Raw genomic sequence first — 17,139 nt, 5'->3', positions numbered from 1 at the left:
TGTGTGTGTGTGTGTGTGTGTGTGTGTGTGTGTGTGTGTGTGTGTGTTTAATGCACTTTACAGGCTGAGCCTGCCCCAGCCCCTCTATTTGGGAGTTCATCTTCTTCAGACTCCATGAGACACTCAACAAGCCTGTCCATCACTGTTCAGTTCAGTAATTACCCTTTTCAGACATGTGGTCTGAAGTTATATATTCCAGGTTCTTTGCTAGGAAGTTCAGACTTGTTTTTTTTTTTTTTAAGTATTTGTGTGAGCGTGTGTTTCTGTGTGGGTTCCTCACCTTGTGCATGTGCTGAAGCCAGAAGGCTACCTTGGATCCCACTGAGCTGGAATTTGCAGCACATGGGTGCTGGGATCTGAACTGCAACCCTCATAACTAAGCCTCCAGCACTCTTACCCGTAGCTTGGTCTCTGTCGCTATGATAGAACACTATGACCAAAAGCAACTTGAGGAGGAAAAGGTTTATTTCAACTAGCAGTTCTACATTCGTCACAGCGTGTTGTTGAGGGAAATCAGGCCAGGAGGTCAAGGGAGAACCTAGAGGACAGAGCTGATGCAGAGTCCTGCTCCTTGTGGCCTGCTCCTCAGTCTGCTTTCTTCCACCGTCCGGGGTCACCTGCTCAGCGCTGGCACCACCCACAGTTGCTGGGGCTTTATCATATCATTTATCGAGAAAATGTACCCCAGGCTTGTTGCCTGCAGTCCAGTCTTCTGGAGGTATTCTCTCAGTTAAGATCCTTTCTTCCTCGCCCAGTGTGGTGTCTCACTCCTTAATCCCAGCATTCAGGAAACAGAGGCAGGTGGATCTCTGTGAGTTTGAGGGCAGCTTGGTCTACATGGAAAGTTCCAGGACAGGGAGGGCTACATTGAGAGACTGTTTCCACAAAGCAAAAGCAAAAGAAAACCTCTTCCCAAGTGTGTCTGGATTTGTGTCACGTTGACACGTCCCTTGCCTCGCTCTGCTTCTTTTGAGGTATCTCGGCCTACCCCAGCTAGCTGTATTGTCCTGCTTGGCTTTGAAATCCCAAGGCTCTTCCTGCCTCTGCTTGCAGGGTGCTGAGATTACAAATTTGTGCCACAACACCCAGCTCTGTCTGTCTGTCTGTCTGTCTGTCTGTCTGTCTGAGAGACAAGGTCTCACCCACGGGCCTCCCACTCTAGTTCTCCTGCTTCACATGCCAGAGTGTTTAAATTACAGGCGTGCACCACTGTGCCTTGTAATCTTTCTCTGTGTGTGTGTGTGTACAGGTGCACATGCACTTATGTGGTACCAAGTGTGGAGGTCACAGGTTGATCCTCCACTGTTTTGGTTTGGCTTGGTTTGTGACAGTATTTCTCACTGAACAGTAAGTTCAGAGATTTGGCTAAACTAGCTGGACAGCGCACCCCAGGAATCCTTCTGTCTCCAGCTCTGCAGCATGGGAATTACAGCTACACACAACTAGACCCAATAGTCTTGTTGCCGTTTTGGTTGGTTGGTTTTTTCATTTTTGTTTTGTTTTTTCACGAATGCTAGGGACTAAACTTATGTCCTCACACCTGCTTAGCAAACACTTTACTGACTGAGCCGACTCCCCAGCCCATTTAGGCTCAGGGGTTTTTTTCATAAATATTTACTTATTTTATGTGTATGAGTGAGTTTTTGGATGGATGTATGTGTACCATGTGTGTATGTATGTGCACACATCATATGTGTGTGTAGTGTGCAAGGAGGTCAGAGGGCATCAGATCCCCTGGAACTGGAGTTAGAAATTGTTGTGGGTGCTAGGGACTGAACCTAGGTCCTACAAGAGCAACAACTGCTCTAAACTGCTGAGCCACCTGTTGTAGAACTTATTTAATTCTAATCCAGGGGTTTCTACCACACCTTTGATCATTCAGTTCCTGGATAAAAAACACACAACTTTTATCACTTACAATAAGCCTTAGACAGCACAAGTCCTGGTATCTATCCTCTGTGCTGTTAGAATCTACTTTCCTATAGGTAACCCCGAGTTACTACTTACTTCATTTCATCTGTCTCCTCTGACCCCCAAACCTGGGAACCCTAAACCCCACCTATGTCTCTTCTGCCCATCTATTGGCCATCAACATTTTTATTTACCAATCAGAAATAACTTGGGGGCAAGGTCACTTAGTGTCACTTGAGTCAGTGTGCTGACTCTCTTGGTCTTGAGAAACCAGTATTAGTCATTAGAACAGAACACGCCTTTAATCCCAGCACTTGGGAGGCAGAGGCAGGTGGATTTCTGAGTTCGAGGCCAGCCTGGTCTACAGAGTGAGTTCCAGGACAGCCAGGGCTACACAGAGAATCCCTGTCTCAAAAAAACAAAAAACAAACAAACAAAAAAAAAAAAAACAGAAGCAGCTTCAGGCCAGCCCACTACAGCTGCCTCCCCAGCCCCCACCCTATAGTCTCAATTTTTAAGGTAAACTTTTATTCAGATCTTTTTTTCCTATTAATTTCTATAAAATATTTCTGCAGTAGTTTTGTTGCTGTTGTTTTGTGTGTTGAGAGAGGGGAAGTGGACTCTTTATGTACCACATAGCCCAAACTGGCCCTGAATTCATGACAATCCTCCTGTTTCAGCCTCCTGAGTGCAGGAGATAGTCATGTGCTACTAGATCAGTCTATTGGCTCCTTTAGTCCCCAGTTAAATAACAACTAACTGAAAATTGCTTGTGAGTTGCTACTCTGTGGCTCAGAGTGAGCCTCCCAGTGTGTTTGTGTCTCTGGTCTCTGGTCGGGCTCCTTGCAGCCTTCCATTGTACACCTTCAAGCCTGCTGAATTCCGTACAGCTCCCCGTATGACACAGATGCAGAAGCCACATCCAAAAGAGGAACCCTTCCCAGGTTTCCTCTTGTAGCTCTTTCTCCAAAACTGGACAACTATCAGTGCCCGGTCTTTACAGCATTACCTTAATTGGTTTAATTGGCTGTTGCTGCTCTAAGCAAGTAGTTGTGTTGGGGAGGGACAGTAACCTGGATAGAATTGGCTCTTTGTTTGTCAGGAGACTGGGGGATGTTGAGTTGACAAGCAACAGTTTTAGATTAGATGAAATTATGATTGTCCCCTCAGTGTCAGGAGGTGGGTAGGCTCCAGGATGCCCCTCACACATCAAAAACATTGGATACTCAAGCCTCTTATATAAAGTGGCATAGTACTTTACATATACCCTACACATAACCACCTCATGCACTATGGATGTAGTCACTAGAGTGCCTTGGCTAGTGATTACTGATAAGGGAAGTGTCTGTATATTTTCAGAACAAGCACAAATTGTTTTTGTTTCCCGTTTTTGGTTGTATTGGGGATTAAACCTAGGGCTTCATACAATCAAGATAAGGAGGGTTCTACTACTGAGCTACAGCCCCAGGCTTTTTTTTTTTTTTTTTTTTTTTTGAGATGGGGTCTTGCTTTCTAATCTAGACTAGCCCACGATTCCCTAGGTAGCCCAGCCTGTGTCACACATGTGTTAGTCTTTCTGCCTCAATTTCCCAGGTGTTGGGATCACAGGCATAAGCCGCCATATCCACCTTCAGTCCATTAGACTTTCAGTTGGTGTGCTTACAATATGTGTAGACAGCAGGGCATGCATGTGTCTGGATCAGAGGACAATGTTGTGAAGTCTCTCCTCAGCATCTTTCCTTGCTGAGCCTCTCCAGCTCTTGATTAGAGATCTCTAAGGGGGTTGTTAAACCTAACCAAGGTAGTTAAGGTCAAATGAGGGTAAAAAAGGGACTCGGAGACAGAAATATTTTTTAAAGAAAATGGACAAAATAATGGCTAACTAGACAAGCAAACTTGGTTCAAACCTAAGATGTGCTGGTATTGGCTGGAAGGGTAAATCCTAGATTCTCATACTCAAAGCCTCTTTATAGACATCTTCCTCTGTAAAATGAGGACAAACTAGAATTCTTGCTAGTGTGAACTGAGACATCAGGACCTCAGTGCTGCCCGGCCCAGAATCTTCCACGTATGTAGCGACGGTGGGTAGCATGTAAAGACTTGTGCACATAGTAGATACAGGCTGGAGTTAGGTCAGTGGCAGAATAGCAGCCTCGCTATACAAAGCCCTAGGACTGATCCCTAGCATGGTAGGAAAGAAGAGAGGAAGATGCTGGGCAGGGAGGCCATGCCTAGAATCCTAGCCCTTGGTAGGCAAAGGTAGGAAGATGGCCTTAGAGTGAGGCCCTGTTCCCTACCCACAAAATAATAAAGCAAGGAAAGGGAGAAACTGGATGAAGAGTGAGATGAATTAAAAGAATGTCCAGGACTCCCAGCTGGCTGGGTAGTAGAGTCAGGAGTAATAAAAAGAGCTTTGTGGTCGGCAGTGGCTCCCCAAACCTCACTAAATACACAGCAAGTCGGTGTTATCGGATGACTAAGATGTTGAGCTAGCAGAAGGGTAGGGCATGGCTTTCTAGAAAAGATGATGGCTCCATGTATCCTGAATGATGAATATACTCCGAGATGAAGAGTAGGAGGGTCATTCAAACAAAGGTACAGACATAAGCCACTGCCAGAAGACACTTTACAGTGCGCACAGGAAGCTGCTGGCCTTGCGTTGCTCTAAGACACAAGCAAGGTGGAGAAGGGGGAAACTAAGGTTCATTGGTCCTCACATGGTGACCTGGACTGCTCCAAGCCCTTCCTGACCAAAACTAGAGATGGCGCCACCTCTGCACTTGCTCATAACAGACACAAGTCCTATGCCCCAGGCCCCTCCACCCTGTTATCATAAGACTGACATATCCTGTTTTTCTAAACTTGCCCCACAGGGTGGGCAAACTGGACCAGCTGGATAAGTGTTTGGAAAAGAGTAGGCGGGGCTCCCAGGCAGCCCTGTAAGCGAGAGGCTGAGATTGATTTTCCCCTCTCCTTGGTTTTTCAGCTGGGCCACTCCCTGAGGAGGCAGGGGTGTGAACCATCCCACCCACTGGTGGCCCATGATTCATTCATCCACTACATCACTGAGAAGCATTGGCTAAAGGAGCAGCATTGTGTTAGGTCCTAGGAACACAGTGAGGAATGTTTTAGCCATGGCACGTGAGACAGCCCCACTGAATGTGGCTGGGCATGGGAACTGCAAAAGCAGCTGGCTTTAGCTCTAGCATAAACAAAGCCCAAGGAAGGCTCTGGGCTAGATGTTTTCGCTGTAGTTCATTTAGTCTTAGGATAGCCCTAATGAGGTTGTCCCGTTTTATAATGGGCATACTGTATTCACAGAGGTGAAGTGGCTTCCCAGTGGCAGCCAGGATTTAAAAGATTCAACTTGGCCTGTAGTGTTCCCCATTTCACCTCTACTTGTATTGCTATCTACAGGTCTGTAAGACCTCTGTATTGGATACAGTAAATCAGATTCAGAAGTATTGTATCTTGGGATCATTCATAAAGGCTGATGAGAAGGGAGAACCTTTCTCACTGGATCTTGAGCCCAGGAGTTGAGTGGAATAAGAAGACAGAGAGCAGATAATCTGATGACTATCCTCTTGGAATCACCCCTTCCATCCAGAGTGCTGAAGCTACAGTGGGAGGCATTTCTTAGATGTTTACTCTCTCCATCACAGACCAAAACATAGACACCTCAGGACGTAGACATTTCTCTTTACAGGAACAATCAGAAATGTTCTCTCCTACAAATAAGCCCAGGCACATGCTATCCCCAGAAGACCCTGAAGAGCTCAGTGGGCAGTCCTGGTCCTCAGAATGTCGCTGTGAAGGAGGCCAAGGCAATAGTGTCCTGAATGAGGGAGAAGGACTTGGTTTTCTGAGGAAAGGCCTTGCTGCATACCCCGAGAGTCGCCCTAGAGCTTAGATCCTCTTGCCATGGCCTCCGGGCGCTCAGATTAGATATATCACAGCTAGACTTGGCTAAGCAAGCAGAGACTAGCTGAGCACTCCACTGCTGTTGTCGGCTTCCCCTTACATCCTGTGTCAGAGCAGCTTGTCATTGGCAGTCACAAATGGCAACAGACACAATGACAAAAATTGGGCCTTTAAGCCAGGTATAGTAAGTAGCTCACTTCTGTAATTCCTCAGCTCATGGGAGGCTGAGCCAGCAAGGCTGCAGCAAGTTCAAGGCCAGCTGGGACTACATCATGAGTTCCATGCCAGTCCCCAAGCTAAACACACACAAACAGATAAGTTGGCCTTAGAACTATGTGGAAGAAACTGAGGGTGTTGTAATAGTCTGAAGGAGGGAGCCGAAAGTGTTGTGACTCGAGAGTCACCGCACATTCTTCTTCCTCACATTCCAGATGACTTTGTGGTCTCTTAAGAAATGTACTGGTCAATATAAATGGCTACCGGGTCTTATCTTAGGAGAGGGGCGGCCAGCACCTTTCTCACTGTCGCCTCTACCTTCCCTAGATATGTGCAGGTGAAATTTGTCTGTATTCGGACGCAGTCAAACAGGAAGAGAACACGGAAGGTGGACAGGTGTCCAGCGTACCTGCTCCTGCAGTACAACGAGAGACTAGATAGGCTGTTTATCAGTGAGCTGAATACCCAGCACATCCATGCCGACTCTGCTGCTGCTGGAGGAGTCCCTTCTAGCAAACTTCAGAAGGCAATATGTCTGCACAAACTCCAGCCAGTGCAGCTGAGCATCAAGAAAGACCTTGATACAGCAGAGAAGGCCCCAGTAGAGCCATCTTTTTGCCTAGATAAGATACACAAGCCCTCAAATCCAGAGCAGGAGGGCATCAGCCCTTCAGATATGGCCAAGATAGCAAAAGTGATGAAGAACTTCCTTACCGTGGACGAGGGCTCAATGGCCTCCTTCAGTGTGGGTACCAGCCAAGACCTAGACCGACTCAGCTTCCAGAGTAGCAAGATGAGTGACCTGTTCACCCGATTCCCAGAGACTCTCTTGCTGCACCGAGTGGAAAACAGCCAGGGCCATACTCTGTATGCTTTCTTGGTGGAGAACAAGGAGCGGGAGAGTCGAGTGGTGCACTTCGCTGTGCTCAAGGCGGAGACAGCTCCTTCTGTGGCCACGATGCTCAGTATCTTTACCGAGTTCAACTCTGATTGGCCCAAGGTCAAGATGATTTTTGTGGACCCTTCATTCCCTTACCGAGCTATTCTACAGGAGATTTTCCCCGCTGCCCGCACCCTCCTCTCTATCTACCACACAACCCGTCTCTTGGAGAAGAAGTTACACCAGAGTTCAGTAAATGCATCTTTTAAAAGGCTCATGAAAGAAGCTCTGCGGGAAGCTGTGTTTGTCTCTTCTGATGCAAGCCTAAAGACTCTCTGTGAGATGTCCCAAGCCCTCCTGGACGAGGAGCTCTTCCGCTTCCTCCAGGCCCACTGGTTCTCCTGTGAACTGCTGTGGTACGTGCATGTGAGGAAGGGCCTGCATGCATGTAACACCTACATGGACAGCCTGGACATAGTCACCAGCAAGGTGTCAAGCCTCTTCCGGGAACGGCGGTCCCTGCTGGACTGCATCCTTCACTTTGTGGACTACATAGACTTCTTTAATACCAAAGGTCTGAAGAGCTTGCCCACAAATTCTCCCAAGTTAAAGAGAACTAGGCTCCCAAGCACACCTCCAAGGCCCAAAAAGCCTTTTAGTATTTGTGGAGGGGGCAACACCAGGCTCCCTGTGGAAGAGGTAGAAGAGGCAAAGCCAGACTCAGCGCAGTCTCAGTTGCCACAGCCCCAGGATCAGCCCTCCAAGGGTGGCATGCTAGACATCTTGCACCAGAGTGGCTCTGAACTTGCCTACAAGTTGTGTCATAATGAGTGGGAGGTGGTACAGAATTCCACCCACCTGGTGGACGAGGCTGGCTCCTCGGTAGCTGTTCAGCTGCTAGAGAACTCACACCAGGTGAGCAAAGATGGCTGCAGCTGCAGCTGTTCCTTTCAACAGTGCTACCATCTGCCATGCCGCCACATTTTGGCTCTGCTACACACTAGCCAGCAGCCAGTAGGGGAAGCCATGGTGTGCTGCCGGTGGCAGAAGAAATACCAGCACCTCCTTGACCCCAATGGGGAGCTGCAAGACCGTGGAATAATCCCAAACACAGATCAGCCTGAAAAGCAAGGTCAGAACCACATTATTCAGGACCTAAGCAGGGAGCTGGCAAACCTGCTGATGCAGACCGAGGGGCCAGAGCTGGAGGAGCGCTGCTCTACCCTGCGCAAGATTGTGGACATCTGGGCAGACCCCTATCAGCTGCCTGAGTCCAGTCAGCAGCCGGTTGACTTCAGAGACGTGGGCTGCCTCCCTTTCCTCTGGGGAAAGCTAGAGGAAGGAGACAGCCCCCCTCTTGCTGAAGCCATGGTTCATGATTGAAGTGTTTGCACTAGTGAACTCCATCTCCAAACCACCTTGAGACAGTTCAAAGTGGTGAGCCAGGCTGTAGGTCAGTATTTTTATCAGTGTCTTCCTAGGTAAGGGCTAAGAAGATCTTAAAACCAGGGGAGAGGATTCCATTGTGACAGTCCTTGACCCTGCCCCATTTCAGCCCTGCCCTTGGCGCTCTACAGACACCTCATTCATTGTTCAAAGCCAAAGTTACTCCATACGGAAAGGTCATGCTCCTTTCTTCCCAGCCTACAGAGATGAACCCTTGCCCAGGTTAGAATAAACAGAATGGGCCTGGAAAGAAGCTTTGTTTTCAGAGACGGGGAGGAGGGTAGCCCTTGATTGTCGACTGTTGCTGCTCTTTAGAAAATACCTGTTATGTATTTTTATTCACACTAATAAAGTCGGGTTTTGTTTTTGTTTTACTTTTGTGTTTTTTCGAGACGGAGCCTCATGTAGCCCAGGCTAGCAGCCTCAAGGAAACAAGTATTGTCTAATGGGGTCTGGTGCTTGACATTCAAAGGATTAGAAATGCATCACCACTTACTCTGCCCCAACTAAGCCTGCAACACAGATGTTAGGTTGTCTTGTTCATTCTATTCAGGAAAGGGACCAGTGGACCAGGACAGAAGAGTGACCTAATGACCTAAATCCTAGATTTTTTTTTTTTTTTTTTTGGTTTTTCGAGACAGGGTTTCTCTGTGTAGCCCTGGCTGTCCTGGAACTCACTCTGTAGACCAGGCTGGCCTTGAACTCAGAAATCCGCCTGCCTCTGCCTCCCAAGTGCTGGGATTAAAGGCGTGTGCCACCACCGCCCGTCTCTATTTTATTTTTGAGAGAGGCCTATACTGGATGGAACTTGATGTAGACCAGGCTGGCTTCTGCTTCCCAGGGGCTAGGAATACGTGTGACACCACACCCAGCTGTTTAACACTTGGTCTTACTAGGTTGCCTGAGCTAGCTTCAAACTCTTGATCCTATCTCAGGCCCTGAATAACTGGAATTACAAGCCTCAGTTTCTCCACAAGGCAAAGAATGCAGTATGACATTTGCACCTTTTTCCATTGTTCTGTATCTTCGGAGCTTTAAAGCTCGATACCCGACAAACTAAATGTTTCCGTATAAAACACTGCTCTTTATTTTATTTTGGCCGTTAAAAGGTGCCGCCTTTCCAGCCCCTTCTAAGGAAGGGAGGCTTCGCCCTCGGGCAGCCGGTTCCGGTGTGAACATCCTTCCACAAGCTCTCATTGGTGATTTCTGGCCGAGCCCCCTGTAGCCCTGGCAACAGCCCCGTCCCAAGTTACACAGCGAGCTCCTTTGGGCTGAGTCATTGCGAAGCTGGCGTGGTGATTGGCGAGGCTGGACGTCAGTCAGAAGGAGGCGGGCCCAGTGGGAGAAATGGCTGCCGCGTCTACCCGTGCGTGAACGGTCTCAGCCAAGGAGGCGTGAAGCCGGGTCGCAGCGATTAGTGCGTACAGCTTCCACCAGTGGAAGGTGGATTTCGGCTCCGCTGAGCTTGAACACGAACCTCAGCCTTCCGCATCCCCCACCCGGGCTCAGGTGAGGTCAGAGGCCGCCTTCCCTTCCTGGTCCATATTTTGGGACTCTAGGATGCCATCAGGATCTGGAGCCAAAGACTCGGCTTCCAGCTGTCGTAATGGTGGACAGATAGCCTATGTCTTTGTACCTGAGTCATCTGCGAAATGGGGGCAGTAAATGGAGCCAAACGGGAAACATTTGCATAAAGTATTACAACCAATATATGTAGGCGCAGGAGAAGCTACACACACATGCTAGTCCCCTTTTATAGTGAAAGGAATTGAGTTTCAGAAAAGGCCACTTGGCTTACCTAATATTTCACAGCAGGTGAGCGGTCGTTTGGGATATGTACCAGGATCAAAAGAAAGAGTTAGCAAGAAATACAAGAATTTGTGAACAGAAAGGCCATACAAATATTTAGAATGATAATTTAAAAAAGAGAATTAAATGAGGTGACACATGCCTGAACCCCAGCACTTGGGAGCTGAGGTGAGAGGATTGCTGTGGGTTGTAGACAAGTCAGGGCTACACAGCAGGATCCTTCTGTAGAAAAAAGAAGGGCCACGTGTCATATGGGTGTTTTGTTTTGAGACAGAGGATTACTCTATGTAACAGCCCTGGCAGGCCTAGAACTCGCAGAGATCGGCCTGCCTCTGCCTCCCACGTGCTAGGATTGGTCATATGTTTCCAATCCTCTGTACTGCTAATGAGCTATGATCTCCTGTAGTCTAAAATGACCTTGAGCTGAGCCTGCCGCCTCCACCTCCCAAGTGCTGGGATTGATGCCACACCCAGCTCCCCAGTCCTTTTGTTTGGTTTGGATTTTAATATGTGTGAAGAGTTTGTGAGTGTGTGGTGGTTGTTGTTAGGGGTTTTGTTGGGTTTTTTGTTTTGTTTTTGAGACAGGTTCTCTCTAAATTGCCTATGCTGGCCTTAAGCCGATCTGGGGGATCTTGGCCTGGTGATCCTTCTGCCTCGGCTTTTTTTTTTTTTTTTTTTTTTTTTTGGTTTTTCGAGACAGGGTTTCTCTGTATAGCCCGGGCTGTCCTGGAACTCACTCTGTAGACCGGGCTGGCCTCGAACTCAGAAATCCGCCTGCCTCTGCCTCCCGAGTGCTGGGATTAAAGGCGTGCGCCACCACCGCCCGGCCTGCCTCGGCTTTTTAGGTAGCTTGGATCACAAGTGTACACCACTGCACGTGACTTCCTGCCCTTTTTAGTCCCTGGGAACCATGTTTCTATGGCTGGCTTGTTACTTATGTCTCATATCCAGGGGAATCTGCCCTATAGACGGCTTCCCACCATAGCTAGTGTACCCTGCCTTCCCCAGCATGCTCTGGCCTCTTTCTCATCTTTGTGGCTTTTATACTCATCCAGTGTGTCCTTATGTGCTTGTTGTAGATCTGCCCCTAGAAGATATATAGTGTGTGATAAGCCTTGAAATATTGTCCAGATAGAGAGTTGAAAACCCAGGTCCCAACTCAAGTGTCTCTTCCTTTCCCTAGGCCCATCTGAAACAGTACCTAAAACTACAGTCTAGCTTCAAGCATCAAATTACGTGGCACTTGAGAAACATGTTTCCCTGACGGTGATCCTGCAGCAGAAGGATCCTAGCCTGGGCTTTAGACGCTTGCCAGCACTCCATGGCCCTCACGATGCTGAACGGTCTACTTATTAAGGACTCCAGCCCACCCATGCTGCACCAGATTAGCAAGACTCCTCAGCTGGATGCCTTCAACTACCAAAGCTGCTTCATGCAAGACCTCTTCGCTCACTTCCCTGAGGTCTTATTCATACACCGGACCTATAACCCCAGAGGCAAGGTGTTATACACCTTCCTGGTGGATGGACCCCGGGTCCAGGTTGAGGGTCCTCTTGCCAGAGCTGTGTACTTTGCCATCCCTACCAATGAAGATGCCAGAGGCCTGGCCCAGATGTTCCAGGTGTTCAAAAAGTTTAACCCAGCATGGGAGAGGGTCACCACCATCCTGGTGGACCCCCACTTCCTCCTGCTGCCCACTCTGACCATGGAGTTCCCCACCGCTGAGGTCTTGCTCTCCGCCTTCCACATCTGTAAGTTCCTCCAGGGTAAATTCTATCAGCTGTCCCTAGAGCAGTCTGTGCAGAGGGTGCTTCTGTCCTCCCTGCAGAGCACAATGTGCTCCGCCACCGCTGGCAACCTGAGGAAGCTCTACACACTCCTGAGTGACTGCATCCCCTCCAGCAGGCTGCCCGAGCTACACTCCCACTGGCTGCTCAATGACCGCATCTGGCTGGCCCACCGCTGGAGAAGCCGAGCCCAGAGCAACCGATACTTCCAGAGTCTGGAGGTCACAGCCCACATCCTCAGCCAGTTTTTTGGCACCACCCCTTTTGAGAAACAAGGCATGGCATCTGTGTTCCGATACATGCAGCAGAACTCTTCAGACAAAGCCAGCCTCAGCCTGGCAGAGAGTCCCCAGGACAGTCACACTCCTTCAGAGGCCAGCCCTGAAAACCCCAACACAGAGCAGTTGGTGGAAGCCCGTATCCAGCACTCCCTCAATGCCATCTGCACAGGGCCAGCTGCCCAACTCTGCCTGGGCGAGCTCGCCGTAGTCCAGAAATCCATGCACCTCATTGGCTCTGGCTCAGAAAAAATGAACATACAGATTCTGGAGGACACGCACAATGTCCAGCCCCAGTCCCCCGCCAGCTGCAGCTGCTACTTTAACCAAGCCTTCCACCTGCCCTGCCGCCACATCCTGGCCATGCTCAGTGCCCGCCAGCAGGTGCTCCAGCCCGACATGCTGCAGGCTCAGTGGACCTCAGGCTGTGCCACCAGTCTAGACAGTATCCTGAGCAGCAAGTGGAGTGCCAGCCTGGATAAGCACCTGGCGGTGACCCTCCTCACTGAGGAGGTAGGTCGTCTCTTACAGCACTGCAGTGAGGAGGAGTTCGAGTGTCGCTACAGCACCCTGCGGGAACTAGCCGACAGCTGGATCGGCCCTTACGAGCAGGTCCAGCTGTAATCACAGGGACACACCCAGTACTGGGGACTGAACCCAGAGGAGGACAAGTGTTAGGCAGGTACTCTACTACTGCCGCTCTCTATTGCTTCCTCTCAGATAGCCTCTCACTAGGTTGCCCAGGCTTCCTCTTGAACTCACTCTGTAGACAGGCTGGCTTTGAACATGTGAACCTCCTAACTAGCCTGCTAAGTAAGTGGGATTACAAGCCTGTGTCAGTAGACCCAACTTCTGATTGTGTTTGTGCCCTGAAATGTTCACCTACATAGGAGCACTCCCTTCCTTCCCTCTGCACATGCTCTGTGCTTCCTTCCAAGTTTCTCCTCTGCTCCAGCCGATTGTCTAGAATGTGTCAGGCTCCATAGGACAGAAGTCAGGAAATCTTTTCTGTTAAGGACTCAGTAGTAAATATTACAGGCTTTGATGACCAAATACAGTCTCTGCTGTGCATTCTGGCTTCAGTTTTGGCAACTTTTTCATAAGGAAAAATGATTTGTAGCTCAAGAAATTTCTGGAAACAGGTGATAGTGAAATAAGAGAAAATAATGAGTGATGAGGCTGAAGGGTCTGTGTCGGTACCTCCTGCTCAGTCACAGGAGTCACCTGACACTGGCCCTGGAGCCTTCCCACAAAGGAAGAGGCTACTTTGGTGAGGTTGCCAAGTGTCTCAGTTTTCCTGTCCCACTCTAGGATCAATAAAGTGAATGTTGTCCCCACACTTGTCTTGTTGTCTGGTTTATACGTGGTCCTTTTGTGTTGTGAGAGGAAGAGCCTTGGCCCGGTGGTGCTGCCTGTGTGCTCACTCGGCTCTTGCTTTGCCTGCCATTGTTTTCAGGCCTGGTTCTGCCTTTACTATCAGTGAGACCCGAGAGCGCTCTCCAGGCTCCAGCTTGTCTGTAAAGTGGGCATCCTCACAGGGCTGGCTGGAATAAAGAAGAATGGACTTCTTTTTGCTCAGCCAAGGGTTCATTTTCCATCATTCGCCTATAGTCCCATCTCCTTTCAGCATGCTGGGACACAAGGCAACAGGAAAGCCATATTGTCTAGGACTTTAGACAAGAAAAATTTACTCTCCCAAAAGGGCTTCCTACTTAGGTACCCTGATTTAATCTGCTCAGACCTGTGGTGGTATGAAGAACTTCCTGCAGGATGGTCCTGACAAAGCAGTGCAGTCTGTCAGGGTGGCTCAGTCACCCACACCCTCTTCCCATCCCTGCCAGAGCCATCCCCAACCTTATCTGCCCAAAAACCATACGGAGAAGCCGCCCTATGTATCTCATGCTATTTCATCCGACTACAAGCAGGAGCCCCTCCTGGATCTCACTAAAGGCATCTGTCCAGAAGCCATGTGGGCATGTGCCTGCTCCCACTGCACCCCCTCCACAGCTCCCTCTGGCTCTGGATGGGCCATCATGAAGGCTTGAGCCGCCCGGATCAGGTCCTCTTCCCGCAGGCCTGGCACAGGCACGGTAGGTATACCAGCAATCATCATGGCCAGGGTAAGGATGCAGATGTCAGGCTGGGAGCTGGCCTCTTTCCCCCCTGTCTCGGAAGATATTGGCAGAACCCCAGGTGACAGCCCACACAGCAGAAGGGGCCGGGGCCTGCTAGGGCCACCCAGATAGGGAGCCCTGCTTCTGGAGCAGGGGTCTGCCCAGCCCAAGCTCTCCAGCTGCCTCATGGGGGGCAATTTGGGGCAGTATCGGTTGTGTTCCTTTCTCCGAGGTGTCTCCCAGCTAACACCCCCAGAGCAGCCCCTGGCTTCAGGCACTGCCAAGGTGGGGCCCCAGGCCTGGGCAGCAGGTGCCACCTGCTCAGCTTTCTGGCTCAGTGGGCCTAATCCACCAGGTGCCACTGCCACTGGCTCTGCAGGACTATAGAGGCCAAGGGACGAGCCTGGAGAAGCAGCCCCACCTGCAGAGACAAGAATGAAATGGAATGTTATTCTTGGTCTCTTGGAGGAAGCGGCCCTGAGGGGCAGGGCCTGGGGACAGAGGCAATCAGAACCAGCCCAAGAGGGCGCTCAGAGGTTGGGAATGTAAGCAATTACTTATTTCCATAACCCCAGCCAGTCCCAATACTGCAGGTGACAGGGAAGGATTTTAAGTGAGTGAGTGCATAATTAGCAATTGGCAACGCCTTTTGGGTATCCTTTCTTTTTTTTTTTTTTTTTTTTTTTTGGTTTTTCGAGACAGGGTTTCTCTGAGTAGCCCTGGCTGTCCTGGAACTCACTCTGTAGACCAGGCTAGCCTCGAACTCTCGAACTCAGAAATCCGCCTGCCTCTGCCTCCCAAGTGCTGGGATTAAAGGCGTGCGCCACCACCGCCCGGCAAGTGATTGGGTATCCTTTCAAGAGGACTGATTCCAGGTTCAGCCCAAAAGCTTTCAGCAAAAGCTCCACCTCCCCAAAGCCAGGAAGCGACTTCATGTGGGAAGCTCTGTTGTGCCCCCACCCACCCACCCCCCAGTTCCAGGAACCACCTCTTACCTTGGCCAGAAGGCAGGAGACCGAGATGAGTTTGTGGAGACATGAAGTAGGACATGGCTGCCCCAGAGTCCCTGTTTGTGAGGGAATAGCCCTATTCCTCCTGCCCTTGTCCCCAGTTTTCTACAGTGTCACCTCATAGTTTACACCCAGACCCTACCTCACAATACTAACATGCTCATTATGGAACATACATGTCACAATGGGAGGGGATTAAATGGGCACTGGACCAGGATCAGGAAGGTCCAGGATTTTGTCATTATCTTGGTCAGGATCCACCTAGACAGGCAGTTTTTTGTCTTGCTTTCTTCTGGTGCTGGGGCTAGAACCCAGGGCTCTGCTGATCTGAGGCGTGAGCATTGCCTCAGAACTACATCCTCGTTGTCTGTGTATATGTGTGTTTTGTTTTGCTTTTTGTTGTGCTAGGGTTTGTTTGATTGGTTGGTTTTGTTTGTTGAGACAGGATCAAACTACTTAGCCCTGGCTGCCCTGGAAAGCCCTAGGGTCTACTTCCTGTTCCAGGCTTGTCTCCTGCTTGCTGAGATTACAAATCAGGAACCACCGTGCCCAGCCTATGTTGGCTTTTGTGTGGCTGGCCTCATCACCTTGAGCTTCCTGACTCAGTTTTCTAGGTGTTAGGAATATAGGCGTGTGCTGCCACACCTGACTCCACCTAGACAGTTGTTCCTCAGTGTCCTCATCTGCAAAATGGGCGTGATACTGCCTCCTGCCTCCCCAGGTGTTGCAATGGTGAGAGGAGATGTCCATGGAGGCTAGTGATACCGATACAGAAAAATGAGTCCAGTGCTTTTGTGTCTTGTGCTTGCTGTGAGTCAAGGTAGTGAATCACTTTGCTACCACAGAAGCCAAGCATGGGACACAGACCTGGAACCCAGCACACCGGCAGTACACACAGGAGGATCAGAAATACAAGGTCGGCCGGGTGGTGGTGGTACACGCCTTTAATCCCAGCACTTGGGAGGCAGAGGCAGGCGGATTTATGAGTTCGAGGCCAGCCTGGTCTACAGAGTGAGTTCCAGGACAGCCAGGACTACACAGAGAAACCCTGTCTTGAAAAAAAAAAAAAAGAAAGAAAAAAAAAAGAAAAGAAATACAAGGTCATCCCCCATTATATAGCAAGTCTGAGGGCAAACCAGGGTACAGGTGACCCTTGAGGGTTTTTGGTTGGTTGGTTGGTTTTTTGTTATTTTTTAAATCATTTGCTGGAGCCAAGCATGGTGGCTCTCACACCATGAATGGCAGCGCTCTGGAGACAGAGACAGGTGGATCTCAAGTTTGAGGCCAGCCTGGTGTACAGAGCGAGTTTCCTGTCTCCAAATAAATAAATAAATAAATAAATAAATGCCAGCCTGGTGTACAGAGTGAGTTCTCTGTCTCTAAATAAATAAATATTCATTTGCTATTTGTTCTTAGACAAATATATTCTCATCTCTTGGCCTCTGAAAAAATGACATGTTTGGTCCAGGTCAGTGGTGGTCAGCACAGGCTCTGGGAGGCTTCAAATAATGTTAGGGCCCTACTCCATTCAATCAACTAATAAAATCCCAGGGGCAGACCTATGTGTCAATATTTTTAACTTCTTGAAGACATCATGGTCAGGCCTGATGGATCAGGACTGGAATCCACTGCCTGGACAGCTGAGGCAGAAGGGTCCCAAGTTTAAGGTGAGCAACTTAAACTTTGTCCTACAGGATAAATAACAAGAGAGGTGGCCACTGGGCAAGGTGGTGCACACCTCAATCCCAGCACTCAGGAGGTAGAGAC

General features: G+C 49.4%; 3 protein-coding genes across 4 annotated transcripts in view; 2 read left to right on the top strand and 1 right to left on the bottom strand.

Moving 5' to 3' along the window:
• Positions 1-8,748, top strand: part of Zswim3 (zinc finger SWIM-type containing 3) — a 17,642-nt gene extending 8,894 nt beyond the window's left edge. The window contains exon 2 of the mRNA XM_028769488.1: positions 6,376-8,748. Coding sequence (XP_028625321.1) covers positions 6,376-8,311 — 1,936 coding nt within the window. The 3' untranslated portion in view covers positions 8,312-8,748. The remainder of the gene's footprint in view (positions 1-6,375) is intronic.
• The window catches only part of Zswim1 (zinc finger SWIM-type containing 1), a 22,246-nt gene extending 8,659 nt beyond the window's left edge, over positions 1-13,587 (top strand). The window contains exons 1-2 of one of the 2 annotated variants that reach the window (XM_028769489.1): positions 9,719-9,883; positions 11,367-13,587. In XM_028769489.1, the coding sequence (XP_028625322.1) occupies positions 11,505-12,872 (1,368 nt within the window). In that variant the 5' untranslated portion in view covers positions 9,719-9,883; positions 11,367-11,504 and the 3' untranslated portion in view covers positions 12,873-13,587. Of the gene's footprint in view, positions 1-9,718; positions 9,884-11,366 lie in introns of those variants that run through there. The other variant, XM_028769490.1, reaches the window with a different exon arrangement.
• Spata25 (spermatogenesis associated 25) lies at positions 13,289-15,487 on the bottom strand. The gene is made up of 2 exons (XM_028769495.1): positions 15,358-15,487; positions 13,289-14,783 (listed from the first exon to the last, which is right to left on the bottom strand). Exons 1-2 carry the CDS (start codon positions 15,410-15,412, stop codon positions 14,164-14,166), a joined length of 675 nt encoding a protein of 224 aa, XP_028625328.1. The 5' UTR covers positions 15,413-15,487; the 3' UTR covers positions 13,289-14,163.
• Between the last annotated feature and the right edge of the window lie 1,652 nt (positions 15,488-17,139).

The sequence above is a fragment of the Grammomys surdaster genome, unplaced genomic scaffold, assembly GCF_004785775.1.
Source record: "Grammomys surdaster isolate TR1022 unplaced genomic scaffold, NIH_TR_1.0 193, whole genome shotgun sequence".
NCBI classification, from domain to species: domain Eukaryota; kingdom Metazoa; phylum Chordata; class Mammalia; order Rodentia; family Muridae; genus Grammomys; species Grammomys surdaster.
The sequence above is the reverse complement of the archived record's forward strand: the minus strand, read 5'-3'. Positions and strand labels throughout refer to the sequence as shown.

Excerpts from the sequence above, each read along its gene's own strand:
- Spata25 (XM_028769495.1), bottom strand. The coding sequence starts at position 15,412 with ATGTCCTACTTCATGTCTCCACAAACTCATCTCGGTCTCCTGCCTTCT. Across the intron at positions 14,784-15,357 it reads TCTCCTGCCTTCTGGCCAAG|GTGGGGCTGCTTCTCCAGGC; the intron begins GTAAGAGGTGGT and ends TTGTCTCTGCAG.